General features: G+C 38.7%; 1 protein-coding gene across 5 annotated transcripts in view; it reads right to left on the bottom strand.

Annotated features, from left to right (window-relative positions):
* GRIN2A (glutamate ionotropic receptor NMDA type subunit 2A) overlaps positions 1 to 21,840 on the bottom strand; it is a 192,582-nt gene that overhangs the window by 71,851 nt on the left and 98,891 nt on the right. For all 5 annotated transcript variants that reach the window (XM_074918783.1, XM_074918787.1, XM_074918782.1 and 2 more), the window contains 2 exons: positions 16,537 to 17,129; positions 3,247 to 3,361 (listed from right to left, as the gene is read on the bottom strand). In XM_074918783.1, coding sequence (XP_074774884.1) covers positions 3,247 to 3,361; positions 16,537 to 17,129 — 708 coding nt within the window. The remainder of the gene's footprint in view (positions 1 to 3,246; positions 3,362 to 16,536; positions 17,130 to 21,840) is intronic.

The raw sequence follows: 21,840 nt of genomic DNA, 5'->3' as shown, positions 1-21,840 counted from the left end.
ATTACTCTTTCTTACATAAATAATAAAGTAGCTACTCGCAATCTCTATGTACATTAGTTATATTACAAGGAGTAGCAGGCTGATGCATTGTCAGTTTTTCCATGAGTAAATCATTTAATTCTAGGATTTAGACTCTCAGACTTGATGTTTACATATAAGATTGAGGATCTTTACTAGGACTACAATAAAACAATTCTGTGATACTCATTGCAATACTGTAATTGGAAGTAAAAGCATGCGCCTGGCTGGAAACTCGAAGCAGGAAATGTTAGTTCTCAGATGAGTAACTTTGACAGTTTTAAAATTGAGCAAAACAGCGCAGGAAGAAAGGAAGAAGGAGACAGAAATTGGCTAAGAGATATGGGGTGAGAAATGCAACTTGGGAACAATGTCGAGACAAGACTGGAGAGATGTTCCAATAAACCAAGGGGTGAGCAGGGGGTTCTCATGTCTCTAAGTCAGAGGAACTGTTGCATTATTTCTGAAGCGCACAGTGACGCTCTGCTGATATAAATGCGGGGTGCTCCGAGATAGCCGAGAGCTACATCCAGCTTGCCAGGAAAATTGATTAGTCAGTTTACTTGTCTTCATCCACAGAGGCAGGGATCAGCTTGTGGTCAGAAGAATAATTCTGGTGGTGACAGCCCGTTCTTGGCCGCATTTCACTTCTCCCCTCTGACATAACTAAACCTGGCCCCCTTCCCACAGTCCTACGCCAGAGCAGCAGACGCAGAAGCTGCACTAGGGGCAGGCTGTCCTGGCCCAAGTAACTCCTCTGGCCTCCTATCAAAAGGGCTCTGAAGCAAAGGGGCAGCTAGGAGCAGATGCGTAATTTTTTTTCTGGGCAGGAGCCTTCCTTCAGTCACTCTTTTATTCCTCCTAGGAGTCTCTCCAACATGACAATAAGCAGGAAAGGATTTATCAGATGGAAAACTGTGCTCGGACAACGTAAGCATCAGCCTACTGAGAGTCTTGTATCCCAGTGCAGCAGGTGGGGTGTGCACTGCTGCTGGACAACATGCACAGTTAGATCCAGAAAAACCTGCACTAAATCTATTCTCTGATAGGGGAGTCGCTTGAAGGTTAAAACAGGCTCAAGTTATTTCTTGGAAATAATGTCAGTTCATATATCGGGCATTTCTTTGTTGTTGTTAGCTCATTTTTCAAAAACATCAAACCTATCTCCCCTTGTCCTTTGAATGGTCTCTTTAGAGAAGTTTCAAGGTACAAAATGTATTAAATCATTATACCATAAGCATTGTTGGCTGCCTCTCTTAACCATTTTCTCCCTTTGGTGCTTCATACTAATATTCCCCAAGTAGTATAATATTCTTTTCCAGAACATTATATATGATATGCAGACTGCTGAAGAATTTTAAAATAGGGTAAGACATTTTCATAATGGTTACTGAGAAAAAGATTCATTCAAAGATTCAGATTGACACATTTGGTTAAGATTAAATTTATCCAGAGAATTAAATTTGCATCAAATGAACATAAAGAATTACATAGCATAATCTAGGAATACTCCTAGATGCATGACTAGCATATTTACTGAGATGTCCTTCAGTAATTCTTATTTTGTCATTATTATTCAACATCATGAAGAGTCTTGTGGTTTTATAAACTGGAGTTTTAAGTTAATTTTATGGGATCCATAATAAGAATATGACAAGAAAAAGAGTTCATAGATTTCAGCAGCAATTTAGATAATGCAGGATCATGCTTTATGATTTTAAAATGAAACTGGTGAACGATACATAATGTATTTTTTCCCCACAGTGTCATATCATAAACATTTTCTAAGGTCCCCTGATTTTAAAACATGGGACCACAGATAACCTGAAAAACTCAGAGCCAAAACAATAACAAGCTGAGATGCAAGTTTTAAAGAAAAAAATTCTCATTATAAACTCCTTTCTTTTATTACTTGCATCTGTGATTATCTCTGATATTAAGACACTTTGCTTTCTAGCCTATATAGAGGTTTATGCAGATCACTTGCCTACCAGGAGAACACAAGTCAAGATTCTGAAGGTTTTAGGCAAATGTTACAGGGACTATCTGCCAATTCAACAGGAAATCCACATTTTAAAAAAAAAAAAAAAAGTGTACTTTAAAATTGGCCAAACAATACAAATCCAAGCAAATAAAAGGACTGGAGGCAATCCCAAGCACAGACACAGGCTGGGCGAGGGGTGGATTGAGAGCAGCCCCAAGGAGAAGGACTTGGGGGTGTCAGTGGATGGAAAACTGACTGTGAGCCAGCAATGTGTGCTCACAGCCCAGAAAGCCAACCCTGTCCTGGGCTGCACCCAGAGCAGGGTGGGCAGCAGGGCGAGGGGGGGGGAATTCTGCCCCTCTGCTCTGCTCTGGTGAGACCCCCCTGCAGTGCTGGGTCCAGCTCTGGGGGCACCAACATCAGAAGGACATGGACCTGCTCAAGCGGGGCCAGAGGAGGCCACAGAGATGATCAGGGGCTGGAGCCCCCCCTGTGAGGACAGGCTGAGAGAGTTGGGGGTTCAGCTGGAGAAGGGAAGGCTCCGGGGAGACCTTAGAGTGGCCTCCCAGTACTTAAAGGGGCTACAGGGAAGGTGGGGAGGGACTCTTGATCAGGGGGTGTAGGGATAGGACGATGGGTAATGGTTTTAAACTGAAAGAGGGGAGATTTAGATTAAATATAAGGAAGAAATTCTTTACTGTGAGACTGGTGAGAGACACTGACAGGTTTCCCAGAGAAGCTGTGGCTGCCCCCTCCCTGGAAGGGTTCCAGGCCAGGTTGGACGGGGCTTTGGGCAACCTGGGCTAGTGGAAGGTGGCCCTGCCTGTGGCAGGGGGCTGGAACTGGATGGTCTTCAGGGTCCCTTCCAACCCAAACCAGTCTATGATTCTATGAGTTGTCAAGATATATAAACCTATCCAAACTTAGGTAGTTAGGCCCAAGTTTCTGGAGATTTTTCAGTGATCCATTTAATTTTACTAAATTGTAATAATAAATGCAAGTGTGTTTCACAGAAATCTTCTGAAATGCACATGGCTTATCTTCACTGGTATGCATTGCTTTCCCTTAGACCGACTCAGAATAAGGTATAATTATCTTTTCTGAACTGTTGTGACAAACCTGTAGAATACAGTAGAATATCATCATTGACATTCATGACATTAATCTGTCTACTTGACATTAATAGGGTTCTACCAAGTCTCTCCTATCTCCTCTCACGTCTTTTACCCAGAGGTCATGCTCACCTTTTCCCATTCGCGATCGTTGTTCAGTACTATCACCACCAGCCTGGGGTGTGCCTGATAACCATCTGCTGTGAAGGACAAATCTTTACCTTCCCAAGTCACATTCATCATAAACCTAGAAGGCAAGGAAAAAAAGTTTATTGAAAAATTAATGAGCTGTCCAGCAGTTAATGAGCACACTAGTTCAGTCATCAGAACCACTGATGAAATACATGCACCAAATCCTGCTAATGCTGTGAAAAGCCTACGCTTGCAGCATGGGGACTCAGCATTTCAAGGCATCCCATAGCAGAAGACAAAGCAAAACACTGTTTGCATATGATTTTACATAGAATTCTTAAAGCAGCTTCCACATTATGTATGACCTGTACACTCCACGAATAATCTTTCTGGCCCATTGCACAAGCTCACCAGTTTTTCAGGATTATTTTAAACATGTCTACATCAACTCTGTGTGTAACATTATACTATTATCTCATTAGACTAATACATGGAGTAAGTGCACCTACTCTGGCTTCACCTGCCTATACCTCCAGGAGTCAGTCAGCCCTTTCTGACACTGCATCTATACACGGTGTCTTTGTGACACTTGGATAAATTCCACTAATGCCTTCAGCCAAAACCAGACATGAAAACTTTGAGGAGGCTGATAACATTTCAGTTCAGTAATTTCAGAAAGAAAAAGGATACATAAACTTTGCTTGTATTTAGGTTAATTTTCAGTGGTTTTCTAAAGATACATACACTAATTAGCACTTTGAATAGAAAAAAATAAAGGGACTCAGAATAAAATGTACAGGAAGAAGGAGGATTTTTAAATTTTTGTTGAAAATGTCAGATCAATCCCAAATTTCCTGCCTTTAGACTTAGTCATTTGAGCACTGAATCAATAAAACTGTTTATTTACCACAGGCTCTTTGTTCAGCTACAAAGGAAAAGACTTAACTGAAAATTTTGTACAAATTTATGACAACAGAAGGAAATGACTCAGTGCTACAAGAGGTACCTCTTCAAAGATGTGCCACAGTACTCTTTTGCTTTCTCTGTTCTCCTGTATTGACACGCTAACATGCATGTTCTAAGGACAGAATACTGCTCCTAAGTAATCCCGTCATTAGCAAAAACTACATCATCTCTACTGAGTTACTGCTCTGACCCGGGCTGTGCCCTCAAGGAACACTTATGAACTCTGGCGAATAACACCACAGGTGGCTTCATGAACCCTGGCCACGGCCCAGAAGTGCTCCACAGCCAGACACTGCCAAGGACTTCATCTACCCTGGGGTAGGGATCTCGGTTACTCTACTCATCACCTTAAAGACATCCTTCACCTCTGTACATTCCTACAGCTTTTCTAGCCATAGATTTTTCCCTAGAAGTCTTAAATTCCTTATTGAGTTTATACAAATTCTAATACAGTCTACTTAGTTTTTCCATTCCTGATGAATATGCCTAGTTTTTAATTTCTAACTGCTGCTTTCCATTCATCATTGAACCATGTACCCTCTTCTCCAAAGCACTGTCCTTTCATTGATTCAGAAACGCCAGCATTCTGGCCATCTAACAAAACTGATTCTCCTCAAAAATAATTTTCTCTCAAAATTTTCCACAGATTTATAGCATAAATCCATGTTTACATTTGCTCCAGTTCCACATAGCTTCAGTGTTTCTCAGTGAGAACAGATTGTTTCCACCGCTCCAGGGTCAGAAAGAGTGATGAGAAATTGCAGTTTTTATTTAAAGCACAAATACAGGGAACTTACTGCCAAGAATCTGAACTACCACAGCACACAGGTCAAGCTCCCCAGACTGTGATATTGAAAAAAATCTATCATTTTATACATTATCTGAAATTCTGTCATCTACAAAAATTAGGCATGAAAGGGAAGAGAGTAAAAGGCTGGTATTGGCATTGGTGTTCTTTGGTCATGTTGAAAAACATCAAAACTCTGTCTTGACTGTCAATGGGAGCCTGACAGGGCTCTCCTGGGGGTGAGAGGTAAAAACTGCAATTCAGCATCTCAGAGATCCCACGACACATCCAGAAGATAACGTGCCCCCCACCTCATATCCATGGTCTGAAGTTAATCGCACTGAACTGCACTGAATTCTCAGCATATTTCATCAAAAGAAATTCAGTCCAAGTTTTCACCTAGGTGCTCTCCTTCTGGAATTCAACTCAACACCAGTATTATTCAATCCTGCAAACTGATATGTTTTGAAGGGTGTTAAAATTACTTTAACTGTTCTTCGTACATTTCTCTATAATATTTTATCCACAAACTGATAACTGCTTTACATTTTTCTTTGTTTCATTGTTTTTGTAGCAGCATCGTCTCCTGGTCAATCTGACATAGGCAAAATTCTTCAACTCCACACTCAAAGGAGAAGGTTTTGAATTGATAGGGCTGCCCAAAAATCCCAATAGAAGCACCACACTAAATAAAATTATACAGACCCAGAAGAAATAATGGTATTGTATCAGAACAGTTAGTAATTAAATGTGGACTGCCCTAAACAGCCATATTAACATCATTCAGCACTGGTTTGACAGCAATTTGTAAATTCACCCATCGTAATAACTCATATTTTGTGGCAGACTTTCGGCGTGAAAATTTTCCCCTTGGCAGAACTTTGCTTTTCAGTTGAACTAATTTCTCATATATTACATTTTTTCATCCAGCACTGAAAGAGCTTGCTTAGGAATAAAAAGCTTGTTTGCCACCTTGAAAGGAAGTGGTGAACCACCAAACAGAATTTGCTTGTACACACATGTGAGAAACCAGCATAACGTTTGCTCACTGCTGAAAATCAAATGCATTGTGACCCAAGGAATAAAATTCCCAAGAAGTCACCTCAGGGGGAAAACAAGGACATACTGGGAAAACATGCACTATTGTATTTGTACTTTTGCACCCTCCCTCACAGGTTCCCTCCCAATTCACACATGTGAAATAACATCCTCCACAATGAACACAACCTCTTGTGGGGCCAGGCAGAAATCACCTGATTTCAATAAAACTGGAAGGTGAGCGTTTTGTGTCCTCCTAAGGGCTGGACCACAAACACACATGCTCTACTACATCAGTGTCCAGTTGGGTTTTTAATTACATTGGTGCCTGGACTACAGTTGAACCCTTCTTTTGTGTAGTTTGGTAAAATCACTACCCCAGGTTTCAAACAGTCATCATATTTTGGGATTAATTTCCAAATGCTCTAGTCTAGAAGCTAGTCAAGGGCCATCACAAGATGCGGTGCTGTAGCTGCAGTGATGCTCAAATGCTCCAAAAAGACAGATGAACCATAAACCTAAACTGAAAAACTGAACACTATTTTTAAACTGTGTGAATTTACCAGCCATTTAGTAGTGAAACACATCTTGCAAGTTAAAAAAAAAAAGTCCCCAATCTGTAAAAGCCTCTTAAAATTGTATTGTCTGAGTCATATACAAAGGTATCAGTGAGTGATGCAGTCTGAGGTACCCCAGTTTCTCAACGTTGCAGCAATAAAACAGAACTTCAGAGATTCTTGTTTTCCCAATCACACTTCTGTGTGAAATTCATTAGCTGCCTGAGTTCTTCAGAAACCAGTGCCTACAATCTACATTCCCTTTTGAACTGTCGTATTTCTTCCACAAAGGACAGAAGTCCTGCTCTGTTTTTACTGGCCAAGATCTTAAACTGCTTGTCTCTACAGAAAACAACCACGTGCTTTTCTGTTTCTGATTTTAGGAAGAGTGAGGAAAAGAAAATATTTATATTACACGTTATTCTTCCAGAGTTTTAAGTTTGCCCAAGATTTAATTCTGTCCAAGATGTCTTTGGCTTCTGAACTGGTCAAAAGGTATTTCTGAAGAAGTTTTCAAATTGCATATTCCTGTTCTTAACTAAACGAGGTGCTTGATTATTTAGGCTTGTTGCTTTAAGGGGGCAATTCAAAATACATCTTGGATTAGTAGTTAATCTGTTTTCATAGCTCGTTAATGCTGTAACCTTTACAAAGACACGACAGCAGAAGGCCTAGGGATAGTAATATGACACTGAAGTCTTAATTAACTTTTGCAAACTGAAGTTTGTGAGTAAGATACCCCAGGTGAAACATGTATGAAAAATGAGATTTTGGGGGGTAGAAATAAAGCTACTCTCACAGTGAATCCAAACCAGTTTTTTATCATGCAAAGAACCTAGTCTGTACTATATATTTCAAAACACTTTTAAACATTTATACAATTCTTTTTTGCTTGTCACCTTCCCCAACAAAACTGAAAAGACAAGTGCTGAAACACCATAGCAGAACATTTCCCATTGTATTCACAGCAAGCCTTTGAAGCACCAAGGTTACAAACTGCTCTCAAGGTTTCCAACTTAATTTTTATAGACTCAGAAAGAGTAAGTAATTCAGATAAAGCTTCAGATTAAGGCCAAAACTATGAAATACTTATCCATGTCAAAAGTATGACTATCCAGAAAGACAGAACATGTTTGAATAAGGTGGGGTGTTCTACCCTGTAGATATTATATTACAACTTAATTGGTTCTAATTTCCATTAACAAATGGGGGAAGACTTTGCCAAAAGGATCAGACCTCAGTTTTTAGAAGACCATTTGCTAGGGTACAATATCGCTGAAACAGAAGCACCTTTCTGGCCCATCTCCTTACAGATGACATGGACTTTCTTTGACCATAAGGTGTTTGGTCAGGATTTCCCATAATGTGTGAAAACAGTTGAAGCCCCAGTAAAAACCATGACCACTCCTGGAGCAGACTTTCTGCTTCTATGTTACACAACAGCAAACAAGTTTGCAAGCTATGGGATTTCCTTTTGATGTTTACCATGTATTTTTATATACGTATATGCAAGATACACAAGTGTTCCCCTAATAGATGCAAAGATTTGAGAGCAAAAGCAAGGTTTAGTGGATTCTGTGGTGGGCATTTTTTTAAGGAAAAAGACCCAACCATGTAAATTATAAAGATCACTTTATTTCAAAGAAAGATCAGTCCTAGCCCTGGCTTCATAAAGTTCTGTGGGGGATGTGAGAAAACAGAGACAGAACGAAAGTGCAACACTGCACAGGAGAGCAATCCTGCAAGGCTGAAGCAGGTGTGATGTCACCTCTAGAACGTCACCAGAGATGGTGCTCAGGGAAGTTCCACCCGGCAGCACCCTCCACTTGCTGTATCTTTAGGATACAAGCCAGGGAGCATCCTCCCAAATATTCACGTCCTCAGGATGGGCACTCTCACGCCCACCCACCTGCATCTCAGAAGACCCTGCAGCACTACTTCACAATTTATTTCTCCATCAGAGCAAGCCAAGCTTACTCCTGTTCACCCATTAAAAGCAGTGAGCCAAGAGATTATCCCCTTGTTTCTTCCTTTCAGGGTAACCTTTGCCACAGGCAACAGCATATGAACCAGTCCCTGGACAAGGGAAAGCCAAGCTGAGGGAAAACCCTGGCCAGAAGACAAGAGGAATGCAGATTTTTGAGATTTGTCTTAGAAATAAGTAAAAAATACGGAATACAATCTGGAAGCATCCCTCAGAAGCACTGCACAGCCAGGAGGAAGCGCTGCTGTAGAGACAGGATAAAACCAGTCTCCACATTGAAGCAGCAGCACTCTATGCTTGCTGAGGCCAGACAGGTCTATTTATGCTTAAAATAAAACTGAAATACTCTTCTAAAAAGATGCAAGGATCATAACATTAAAAAGATGTCATATGTAAGAAAATACTTTTACAAATGTGTAAAACTTCAGGGCATCTAGAAAAGTCCTGGATTTTAAAAGCTAGCAATTGCGTGCATGTACATACACTGACCCAGGAAGTCCTTGGAGCAGTGGAAAAATTAAAACTTATTAATTAATTGATCCCTTAAAAATAAATACATACAATGTAGTTGTGATAATTATTATACATATGACAAAAAAATGCTCTCACCAAAACTAATACAATTTTAAAAATCCCCTCTTCTCCCATCCAAACTGTTTATTTTCATGTTTTCTCCATGTTTCTTTACTTCATGTTTATTTTCTTTCCATCTATCCACTGAAATACAATATCAAACTGTCTGTGCTAGGATCAAGTTGCACAACTGAACACAATTAGACAGCAGCTGCTTTTCCTACAGAAAGGATCCTCCGGTTTCTCCCCTGCCAAGGTTTAAGCCGCCTTCTTCACTAGCCTCTTTTCATAACATTGCAGTATCTAGCAATAAATAAATTGCTAGACTAGGCAGCTGGGGAACACGTTGAATTCCCAGGGTTACCTTTAAAGCTTTTAACTGTGGCAGGTGCAAGTGTGACCATGAGAGAAACTGTGGAAGCAGCAGGGGCACCCCAGGGTGCAGGAAAAGTTGGCCAGGGGGGCTGCAGAATGGAGGGAGTGCCCCCCATAAAGGAATTACACCTTAGAAACCAAAAGGCTCATGCAAACATCCTCAGCAAACATCCCGTGGTTTTAAAAGCAAGTTCAGAGAGCGGAAGCACAAACTGTCTCAGATGCCCTTTCTTTTGGTTATTCTATTTGCTCCTTCCTCTTCTCCTTCATAATTTTATACAGATTCAGACTTTAAAAGTAGAAATTCAGACTCGTTGGGCTCAGGAACAGAGCCAGCTCTCCAATAACAGGCTGGTTTATAATTAGTGTGAAATCCACCTAATATCCAGCTCCCAAACAGTCCACTGCCTGGGAAAAATACAATGGGTGAGGCACAGGCACTAATGAAAACGTATCACTCCTAAGCTACCTCCAAAGAAGAGAACGGAGTTACTAGACCTGTAAAATAAAGCACGCAGCCCGAGCTGCAGGGAGCAGAAAGCCTGTGGGACTCCCCGTGGCCTTGAGTTGAGATCCACACTTCGTCCCCTCATCCTGCAGCCCAGATCAGATAATCAAACTTGACAAATTCCTCAGGTGTCATGACCAGGGACTGTCATTTTTTATTTAGTCCCATCTTCACCATGGAGCAGTGTTTCAAATCCGTGACAACCACAGGCATTGAACAGCAGAGACTAAGGGAAATACAGGTTTCATAAAAGAAACTCTCCCCCTTCTCTCCCAAAGAAGGAATTTCCAAACTGAGATTTAAAGGAGATAAAATGCCTCACAACCAACGTGTCATCTGGTGATATTTCTCCTTCCTCCAAATAGTATGAACCAACTATTTTAATAATCTAGACAGCCAGCCTGTCTGGGTTTGGCATTCACCCAGCACCATACCTAAAAAAGCAGGAGTGAATCCAAATTTTGTCTTTTCTTCATCTTGTTGAGGCTCTGAACTACTGAACTTCCTTACTATGATTCTACTGTGAAATTTGAAAGATACTTATCAATGGAAACCCCAAGACAAATTATTTATCATTAAGATTTCCTAAAAAAGATCTATAAAATTACATCAAGAAACCCTGAATGTAAAAAATATGATATGTGGTCTGAAGTACATACAGAAATAGGAATAGGTCTGAAACAGATCAATTTTAAACAATGTAGCAATGCATTTTTCAAATAGTGAAGCTTTTTTTAAAGACAATTTTATACCTTAGGCTAGTAGGATTTTTTAAATTTTTTTTTTCCTAAATTCAAATCCTTTGCAATGATGCAAAGAGAATCCTCTTCCTCTTTGTGTGTACTCCTCCTCCACTTCCCCCAGGCCTTGCTCTCCTGAATATAACTCCACAACGATACCCTCCTTTGGAGCTGTATCTCCCTAGGCCTTGAGCCAGCAGGGATGAATTAAATTTTGGGAACAATATGCCCAGTGACTGTGGAAAAAGGAATGGCATGCCAACTACTTGCACCTCCTGCCAGCTGCTCCTTAAAGCATTAGTTGCCACGAGGCCTGGAAAAGTCATTTTGCCCCAATTCTGCCAGACAAGTGACAAAACTCTTGGGGCATCCTTCTGAAAGGGAAGGAAGCAAAATTAGAAAGGGTCCAGCCCCCTGGTAGGGTGCCACAAGACCAGTGTAACTAAACACCAGAAGGTTAGTGAGTTAACGTTATTATTAGCAAAAACATTTCATAAAAAGCACTAATATGGTTACATTTTGCTACAGCACCTCAGAAGCATCCCAAACTCTCCCTGTGAAACCTGCTCGGCTTCCCGCAAGGGGATGGTGTCTGCAGCAGCTCTGTCTCCCAGAAGCTTCACTTACATTTTGAATTTTACATTTTGAATTTCAAGGCCTGCTTTCAACCCTGCTCAACTCCAGAACAGAGGCCATGCTTGTTCTCTTGATTTAATTTTTTTTTTTTTAAGGCCCTAGTCTGGTAACTGTTCAATACCTTCTGCTTCCTAAACTGACCTAACCTGGGAGAAAATTCTGATACAGATTTTCCATAGTTTCTTGAATCACTTCGCAGTAAACCAGCGCCACATTGGGATCTCTTGGGTGGAGTGTTTTCTTCCACAACTCCTCTTTTGCTGCTGGTGAAGTTTAGTTTTACTTTTGAAGGAACACGACAACAGTTTCATAATTCAGTTCCTGCAATTTAATGCAACTCTATGGAAAATGCCCTCATAATACAGAAGAGGGCAATTACAGCACATGAATTAAAAAAATTGCAAATATCTAGGTGTTACTGTTTAAAATCAGCAGTAGGTTACAATTTGTGTATCCCCATGTACCAGTCCAGTTGCTACAATACTACTAGGTCTCCTGATCACAAAGCATCCACACACAAATTAATGAGGCTAAGTGGGATCCTGCCACTGACAAAGTTTTTTCTTGTCTTGAGTATCTTTTCTCACTCATTTCTTCATGTTGACAATAATAATTTCTTGTAATCCAGGACATTTGAAACTAGTTGTTAACATTAAACCTAGGGCTGGCAGCTTGGTCCTCATCTGGTGATGCTTCCCTAAATATACTGTCCTCCCTGGAAATCCGCTGGTCCCTGCATCCCTGTGGCCTTGGCGCTCCATGAAGGTTTGCAGCATTTAGGTGCATCATCCTCATCTGTTTCCATAGAGCAGCATTTGCAGTAGCAAAGGAGAATAAGCAAATCTAGCAGCATGCAAAACCTGAAACTTCCTCAAGCTTTAAGTTATCAAAAATAAAGTACTAAATGAAAAACATACTCAAATTAGATGTTTATGTAAACAATGTGACTCCCGAAGCTCGGGTTACAGTCTCAGATTATCACCCCGCATGCAATGCACTCCTGTAAGCACACAGTGGTTCCATTCAAACCACAGTGGGATCACAAAATGGGAAAGACAAACAAAATATCCTGGAGAGTCTGAAAGTAAATAACGTTGTTTTTCTGCACAGCAAGTATGCTCCTAGTGAAAGAGCATTTTGCCTCATATATAATTATTAGTTAAATAATGATACATCTTCAATCATACAATAAAGGAGATCATACTTATTTTTCTCAAGTCTTTTGACAGAACTTAAATGAACAAATCCTCTGTAAATTGGCTGTTGATCTGTATGCAGGAAAAGATTAAACAGATTTGCTGGATTATTCAGCAAACCATTGTGTCCATTTAATCCCTGATTTTGCTCAGAAGAGAAAATTTATCTGTCACTGCTAAAAGCTGGAATCAAAATACTGAACGATGAATGACTATCAGGAGTAGAGAGACAGCATACCCTTGCCCTCCGAAGACACTGTTCCATAGCCATGCTGTAAACTAACAGCAGCACAGCAGCACGGACCAGAAAATGAACCGTGTGGTTGTCCATGGAAAGACGGGAACATTGGGTAGCACATTTCAAAAGACTGTTCCCACCAAGTCCCCAGGTTTTTAAAGGCGGGTGACTCGGGGCAGGATCTACTGACGCATTCACACCTGGCCTTTTGCACTTCACATTGCTCCTGCGCCCTGGTTCGGTGATGACGAATGAAGGAAACTATGCTTGGGAAGGGTATGAACTGACAGCCCGCTCAGAGCTGTGTAGACAGCTTTCTAGCCCTACACCTTCACTACTGAAAATAACATGAGTCTCTAAATTGTGCATATTAATTGGTTGTATTTGGTTAATTGAAAGTAATCAAATATAAACACCACGTGGTAAACGCCTGACTACCTATGGATGGACACATCTTTTTGCTTTTCAGGATAATGACAACAGAGCAACAGCTTGGTCATCCCCATCCATCCTCGTTCACATCGAAGTGGTTGGAAATGTTGTGAAAAGTATCTCCCAGGGTTATGACTTCTATAAGCAACATGAGTACTCTTCTAGACAAAGTAGAAGCATTTTTATTCACAAAGCAGCAGCATTTTCCACTGCGACTGGCAGGGTTATTTTGGTTTGCTGTTTGTTTGCTTACTTGTTTTCCTTTTCTGAGAGAGAGCAAGCATTTGTTCAACTGACATTGCATTAATGAGCTGCTAATTCTATGTATCCTGCTGCGCTAGTGCCAGTATTTCACACGGTAATATTTTTCTGCCTTGGGAGAATTTGGGTCTTACACAGATGGGAGAAGATGATTTGAATCAATACACACACACATATATATATATATGTATGTTTTCTTATTGCATTGAAAATGATCCCTGTATTTTAGTTTAAATCCTTTATTCACAGGGAAAAACTAGTTTTCCCATGTGTATCAGAAATGAACATTGATCAAATCATTTCAAAAACTAAAGCAAACCTGATTTTTTTCTGAGTCTAGAAAGCCAATAAAAGCATCTTGGAATTGTAGAGACAGGGGATGGATAAATTGTGTGCTTCAAAGCATATATATCTTCAAACCAATTTCATACTCAAAGGATTTGAGAAAGAGGAAGGAGGAGCTTCCACTTCACAGCCTTCTTTACATAGAATTTCTTTATAAATGGAGATGAAAATCACTATCTAGATGCGGAAAGTCACACATAAAGCATTACCATCTTCCATTTACAAGCAAATTAGCTATTATGGCATAGCCTTAGAATACTATGCCGGGTTTAAAGATGAATTAGAGTCTCATTATAATAGATGGAGTCTTAAAATCCTGGGGTTTTGCTCCATTCTGGAGCTTGCTTTTGCTCAAGTATCACCTTACAGAGCCTTTTCCCTGCTTTCCACTGAGCTGTCTCCTCCTGAGTTTGCAAGAAGTGTCCCTTTGTGCAACCCTACTTCTGTGACACCCTTTTCCAGCATGAACAGTACAGCAGATCCCAAATCCATAAGCTGTTTATAATTACTTTAGCCCTTCTCACTGTGAGGATGCTCCAAAATCCTTTGTCCAACTGAACTCGTTAATACAGCATCATATACATTTATCTTGCAGTTTATAATATAAAGCTGCACTACCTGTGACCTGAAACTTTGAAGATTACATTTCAGAATAAACCCCCAATTTAGGCATTAATTTGTCATTTAAGGAAGAAACCTACAATTTAGTGATGAGGATAAAAAAAGTACAATGAATTTATGTAATCCACCTTGGCATGGAGCGACTGGTCAGCTCCCAGAGATTACTTAGCACTGCTAAATGCTTGTATATACTTCCTTTTCTGCATTATGTGACAAGAATAGTCTTGGAGAGTTATTACATAAGAAGGACTACTTAAAGTTTATTCATTTTAGTACAATTTTGACATTTCTAAATTAAAAACAGCCTGCTGCTGGTTCTTGTGGTGTCAGAGAAGCTCAAAGAATCTCCAGTACAGAAAATATATTTTCACTTCACAGCTCAGTGTTTTGCTTTGGGAAGTGACTTTATTAACCACAGTGCACTATATTACAACTTTTTTCTATTAATAATTTCTATGTGCATCATGCACTGCACACTTCAGAATCTCCTGGTGAAGTCTCATTTCACTGCTCTAACACTCACAAGTCATATTCTTGTAGTCATACAGATTTAATGAGAAAAAAAAAATGATTGTTTGAAGGTAGACAACTTATCCTGAATATCTAATTCAAGTCTACACTAGTATATTACCCAAACAACAGGGTAGGAGTCCTTTTGAAAACAGGTTCAAGTTTTTGTGGCCCTTCCAACTGAATCACAGTATCTTAAACAACAACACTTCTGACAACAGAATACAGTTTAACTTTCAGAGAAACTGGTGTTCAAATATTAATAGTGGACTTCTTTGCCACTGTTAAGGCACAGAACCTGGTTAACGGGATGCTATTAGCTTTCACTTTTATCTGGCATTGCCAGCACACACAATAACTGTCATACCAAATGTCATACTAAAGGCAAGTCCTAACTAAGAACTGTGCAAGTTTCTGAACTTTGGTCACACTGTTTATAAAATACATGTATGAAATGTTAGCATCCATTTACTTGGCTTTTAAGCAAGTTTCTGAAAAATACTGTGCACAAATAAGCCATTTTCATGGAAAACAACTGCTCCAGGACATCATATGGCAATCAACTCCTAATCTAAATATGCACCTACATCTCAGAAGATTAAAAATATTCCACAATCTCCTATATGAAGTCAGCACTGACTTTCCTTCTTGTGCCAATTTTATCCCGCTTTTTTGTAGAAAACACTTCATCTGCAATATTTGATCAGAATAAATTTCATAAATACTGTTTAGTAGCTTCCATATGAGATATTGTGAGGAGTTATTAAAAAATATGCAAGATTCCCTTTACTTCCTCTCACAAATCAGGTAAAGAAATATATTACTGTGTAGAAGTAATCAAGAGTACCACATCTAAAAGGGATAATTAAAAAGAAAAAAAAAAAAAAAAGCAGCAAAGAATCCTAATATAAACCTTGGCAGTTCTCATATGACAAACTGTTTTGAGAAAACATCCACATCATCTTGGATTAATGCAGATTAATTTTTGCAGTTATTCTAGTGGAGGTGACAAAAATAAAATCCTCCCAAGCAGAAGTGACAGATTTCAGTCATTAGGTGATAAAAGCTGCCTAACTCATCTAATACTTCTGTAATTTCCAGAGACACCTCTTTAACGTTGCACATCTCTTGCCTTCTGAAATACTACCAGGTTGCTGCTGATGCGATTGAGGCATCGCCTCCAGAGCATTTTGGCAATTCTACCTCAAAGTAAACAATGGCACAATTTTATTAACTGAGCATTATACTCCCTAAGATCAGTTTCTGGAATCTTCTACATCAGATCCAGAGCAGTATTTCTTTTCCACAGCACATGACATCATTTACATGCACAGAGTTACTAGTGCAGCAAGTCCTCTTGCATGTTCCCTTGGAACACCTGAAAATCACTGCTTAAAAACGGCATGATGGGATTAACAAAAAAAAATATTCTCCTCCAAGAAACATATAATGGCAATAGAATGGAAAATTGCTAAGGTTACATATGGGAAAAAAAAAAAAAAAATAAAATCACTAAGTCTTACTTGTGCAAGGTGTGAGATGGCCGGTCATTTTTCTCCAGTTGTCCATAGCAGCTAGTTTTTGCTTCTGGAATGAATGAATATTTTTCCAGCATGGCTGATGCAGCAGTGGCAATAATCCCAAGGCCATCCCGTACCCGAGCTTCTAAACTGTAGTCCCATTCATCATAAGATGCTGAAATGAGTCCTGAAGGAAACTCCTTGGGAGTGATTTCTGTGTTACCACTAACAAGGCTGGGAACTATCCAAAAGAAATCATAGCCAGTAAGGCCCAGGGAACGAGCCTCATCCAGTATATAGACAGCTTCATCCTTGGAACAATACAGCAGGATGACGGATGAATGGATTTTCTTCAGCTGAATTTGGGTCTTGGCATCTCCAAAGGCGGTATCGAGTATGATGATGTTCTGCATGTCCCAGCCCACAAAACTATTTTCCACTGTGGTCTTAATGACATTGATGAAGTCTCGATATCCAGGGAATGTGGTGGTCACCAGAGAGAACACATGCCAGTCATAATCCTGCATGATCTTCAGCATGATGATGGCTTCTTGCTGGATGGAAGCCCCAAACTGGAAGAACGTGGACATGACATCCTAGAATACCAAACACAATGAAAGATTACTGATTTTGTACAAATCTGAAATGAACAGAATTTCTAATTCTTCTGCTCTCTTTGGTCCACCATTGCTACCAAACTTATGTTGCATTCCAATAACTTGATGTGCCCTATCATACTCGTATCATTAGTAAACAACACTGATCATAAGTACCACAGCTAATTAAGATACTTGCCAAAAAGTGACAAACAGATATTTACGTAGGAAATTCCTGAGTGCCTGATCACTTGAAGACAACTCAAATCAGTACTTACTGAGGAAGCTCCCTAGAGACAGCCACCCACTGTTAAACAACCCATCTCCAGCAGGCAGCTTTAGATTCATCACACTTATTAGGATTGCGACCAAATAAATTCACACCAATTTTTAGTTACAATGGAAATAAATTACATATATATGAAGAAGCCCTGTACTTCAGGGTCTAATTTCTGAGGGATACTTCATTTCCACAGGTTCATTGGACTTGGTGGAAGCTGTCAAACCCTGCAGTAGATTTATCATCCCCAGGTACTAAGTTCACTCCTGTTCCTGGGCTCGCTACCAACCATGCTCCATTCAGAGCACATGGTCCATTGATGCCTGATGTAGAATTAACACATGGACGGGACTCCAGGGACAACCAGCAGGCTGCCAGTGTCCTTGTTAAAGGACTTAAATGGAAGGAAATCCAAACAATGGCCTCACAGGCTGTGACTGGTAACTGCACTGACACAGCTGTGCTGTCGGTTTGCTAGAAGATTTGTTTCTAATATTTGTTTTAGGCTTTTACAGTATTCATAATATTTTATACAGCATAAGGGCAGGTGCCTTTTATTTTTAACAACATCTATCAGAAATAGGCAACACAATAATATATTCTGTTGGCACTAAATTTCTGAGCATTTTCATTGGTCTATTTTTACAAAACCACTGCAAGATCTAAATTTATTTTTTAATTTTACATTCTAGATTTATATACATCACAATTATTAGAGTACCAAAACTATACACAGGAAACTATATAATTCTTTATTTTTACTTTATTTCAGTATTTATTCCTAACCAGTAGGGGCAACTTAAGTGCATCATTTTCAAATACAGAAAGCATGAACTCCTGCTGAAATAAAAGCTTCTGATTTAAAAAAGAAGATATTAACCACTGAAGATTTCTTACACAGCATTTACAGGAAAGACACACATGGTGCTTTTAACTTAAACAGTTTTATGAACATGATTGCAAACTGCTATCCTATTTTACACTTGTGGGGAATAGAAACAGATTAATTGACTTAGGTTTCATGGCAAGATGGTGTTAAACATACAATTATTAGTGAGAACAGTAACTCAGCTCTACAAGTTCTCTATCTTATCTATGGAAACCTATTCAGAGCAAACTGAGTGCCTATTTTTTTTTTAATAGATGATGAGGAGTGATATTACTTCCCAAATGTTAAGAACCTGACACCAGGATTTTATATAGGTTGACAGCAATAGAAGTCTTATGACTTGTGTCAGACCATGAAGAGTGATATCAAAGGTACAAAATACACACCACTAGTGGTAATAAAATCATTTGCCATGGCTTCTTTGGTACCTCAAAGATGTCATTTTGAATGCCAGGGCCAAGATTTGAAGTGGTTATTGGTTAATTACAGATGTTATAAAACATATCGGGGAAATGAATTGAATTAGGAAGATTTGATAGCTGAATCCTTCTAGGAGCTATTTCCCTGTGGCCTGCACTATATACTTAAACAAAGAAACAAATGAGCTATTTATCTGGGGACACTTACAGATAAAGAAACCGAGCACACAGAAAATATGCTCAGAGTCAGCATTTAATGGTTTAATTACTGACTTACTATTACAAAGTAAATTAGATATCTAGAGACAATGCCATGAAACAAAAGTTGGCTGTAGCTTCCTAACTGAACATAAAAAAATATTGTAATGAAAAATCAATCACTTCAGTTTTCTTCTCTAGCTCTTGTCTTATCCTGGTTTTTACTTGAGATTATGCTAAATAACAGTAAAATTAAGTAAGTACAATAATTTACTGTAAATTAAATAGATTATTTCCATTCCTTTCACTCTACGTCATTTCTAAATGTGGCTTATGGCTACTAATGTAGTGGAATAATTCTTTCATGTGATACATACACCTTGGTCCTTCATGCATCACAAGGAACTTCTTCAATAAGGCAACCGAAGATGAAGTCTTTTAGTGCAAAAAAACAACGTACTTGGATATTTCCAAGTATGACCTTTCTAACTAGTAAATACAGATTTTTAAGCTAGACCAGTCACCTTCCTGGGCAAAGAACAACGGTCTTGTGCACAACAGCCTGTGTTACCATTACAGGAGTTTGACAACAAAAGTACTAAAAATAAATCCTTTCCTTTTGTAAACATTTAGAAAAAAATCATTTATTAAAGGGATTTTAATTGAACAGTTTTGTAAAGTTCACACCAATATTACATGAATCCTTTTCACATAATTGTGAATGTGAACTTTAGTCGAAATCAGGCAATTAATATCAATTTGTGATCAGAATGGTGAAAAAAAATCATAACTATATAGTGAAGACAAGCTTGCGTTCAATGGAAATACAAATATCACAAGCAAGATTCTCATCTGAAGAAATGTAATATAGTTGCACTGACTTCATGTGATGCTTTCATAGAGCTGAAGATCTGACTGTATGTGTTTACAATGAATTTGAAACAGATGGAAGATTACAAGCAAATTGCAGCCTTAGGAACTTCAACAGATATTTAAATTCCTATAAGGAGAATATTCAAGGACATATTATCCATTAAGTTTAGGGGGGGGAGAGAGAAAGTTTAGTGAAGATCTAGCAAATAAATAAATAAAAGTATAAGAGATTCAACTATATATTGTATCCTTAAACATCTACAGAACTGTCCATTTTGGGATTTTTAAAGCTTCACATTCTTCCTGAAAAGCATTATCATTCCTCTGCTTTATACAGACTTAGTGTTTTGTGACACATATAGAATTTAAATTCTATTTTTCTATGTTCAAAAGCAAACTAAATTGATGTTTGTAAAAAAGCAAAATTATTCAGCTATTTTCATTTAACTGTCATCTTGTCATCTATCAAGACATCCGTCTAAGTCATTGCTGAAATAGGAATACAGATGTAATATCAGATGTGCTTTATATGCACATCAGAAATACGTTCTTTTGCCTCCCTTAGTGGCCCCATCTATTGAGATTATCTGTGGGGGGTGGAAGGAAGCTGTACCACTTATCCAATACAAGAAACTTTTATACAAAGGAATTCCACAAATAAATCTCAAAGCATGAAAATCCCGAGATGTTACAGTGATATGAATAAAAATTTAGTTAGAAGCAGTTGTGGAAATTATTAAGTAATGCTTTATTTGATTTTTCTGTTCTAGTTTCTTAGCTGGATTCTACCAGAGCCATGTAAGCAAAAAACAGCAAAGAAAAGAGAAGGAAAAGAACAAATGAAAATTTTTTGTTTCTTTCTGTCTTGTACATGAACATAGAGTTTATAGCAAAACATCTCCCCATATGTTTCACACCAGAAGGAAGTAATCCTACAATTGCTTCTTGCTTAACATTATTCTTGAATTTTGTATACAATAAAAATTCTGTCATTTGAGGAGAAGAGCACTTGAACATTCCCATGCCTGTGCACAAAACAGAGAAGCTCTTTCTGGTGCTGTCAATTCACAGATTAATATAACAGAGTAAGTTGGTTTTTAATTAGTGTACCAAGTCTGTAATCTGTCACTGTTGTCAGAATTGCACATTTCACTTCCCCAATTCCAACAAATTACAGGAGTATTTCTCTCGAAACCTCAACCTCAGCTATTTTCACGATATCTTTGTTTCCTAGCTCTAGCGTTTCCATGAGACCAGCAGGGCACATTCCCAGCTGCTCTAACAGCTGAGGTAAGGCCTGACAGCAGTTTATGTCTACTAGGGAAAAAGCTGCAGTACTTGGTTAGTTAAGGAAAGAAACATTTGTTATCTAAAATAGTATACCTTTTGTTAAATGAAAATGAAATGCTAAACCAGAACAAAATAGGGGTCAACATAAAACCAAATTGATTTTTCGCTTGGCAGTCTTGTTGAGGACAGTTGTTTCACGGGTAAGACAATATTATGAGAGAAACCAAAAGCAATATGAAACACGTTTTAAAAAGCAATCCAGAGGATGATTTTATCCTGCTAGAAACAAGTTTATTATGACAGGACTACAAGTAGGACTTTAAAGTTATCTTAATTACTTCATTCTTACTCACTCTGTATCTTCCATAGAGATCCAGCAAAAATTATTTTTCTCTTATTTTAAACCACTGTAACTTAAATATAAAAATAGAATATCTAAGGCATGTCATGCTAGGTCTACATATACCGTGCAAGCTGTTTCCTGTTTAATGAATTATAGTAGTTATTTGGCATTTTTATGAAGAGTCAAAAAACTGAAAGCCAGAAATTAGTCATGAATTTAAACTGAGTAATTTAGCATCACATCAAAAATATAGAGAAGGAAATTATTTGTGCCAATCTCAAATGTAGGTAAATAATGTAACTTGGTACCATTTCTCTTGGATTACTTGAAATGATGTATTGATCCCCTGGTAAACATGAAGTGAACCATTAACTCTCATCAATATCCAGGTTGCAGCCATACAGTCTTCCTTTGTGGTA

Source organism: Athene noctua, chromosome 15 (genome assembly GCF_965140245.1).
Source record: "Athene noctua chromosome 15, bAthNoc1.hap1.1, whole genome shotgun sequence".
Lineage (NCBI taxonomy): Eukaryota > Metazoa > Chordata > Aves > Strigiformes > Strigidae > Athene > Athene noctua.
This window is presented reverse-complemented; position numbering and strand designations above follow the sequence as displayed.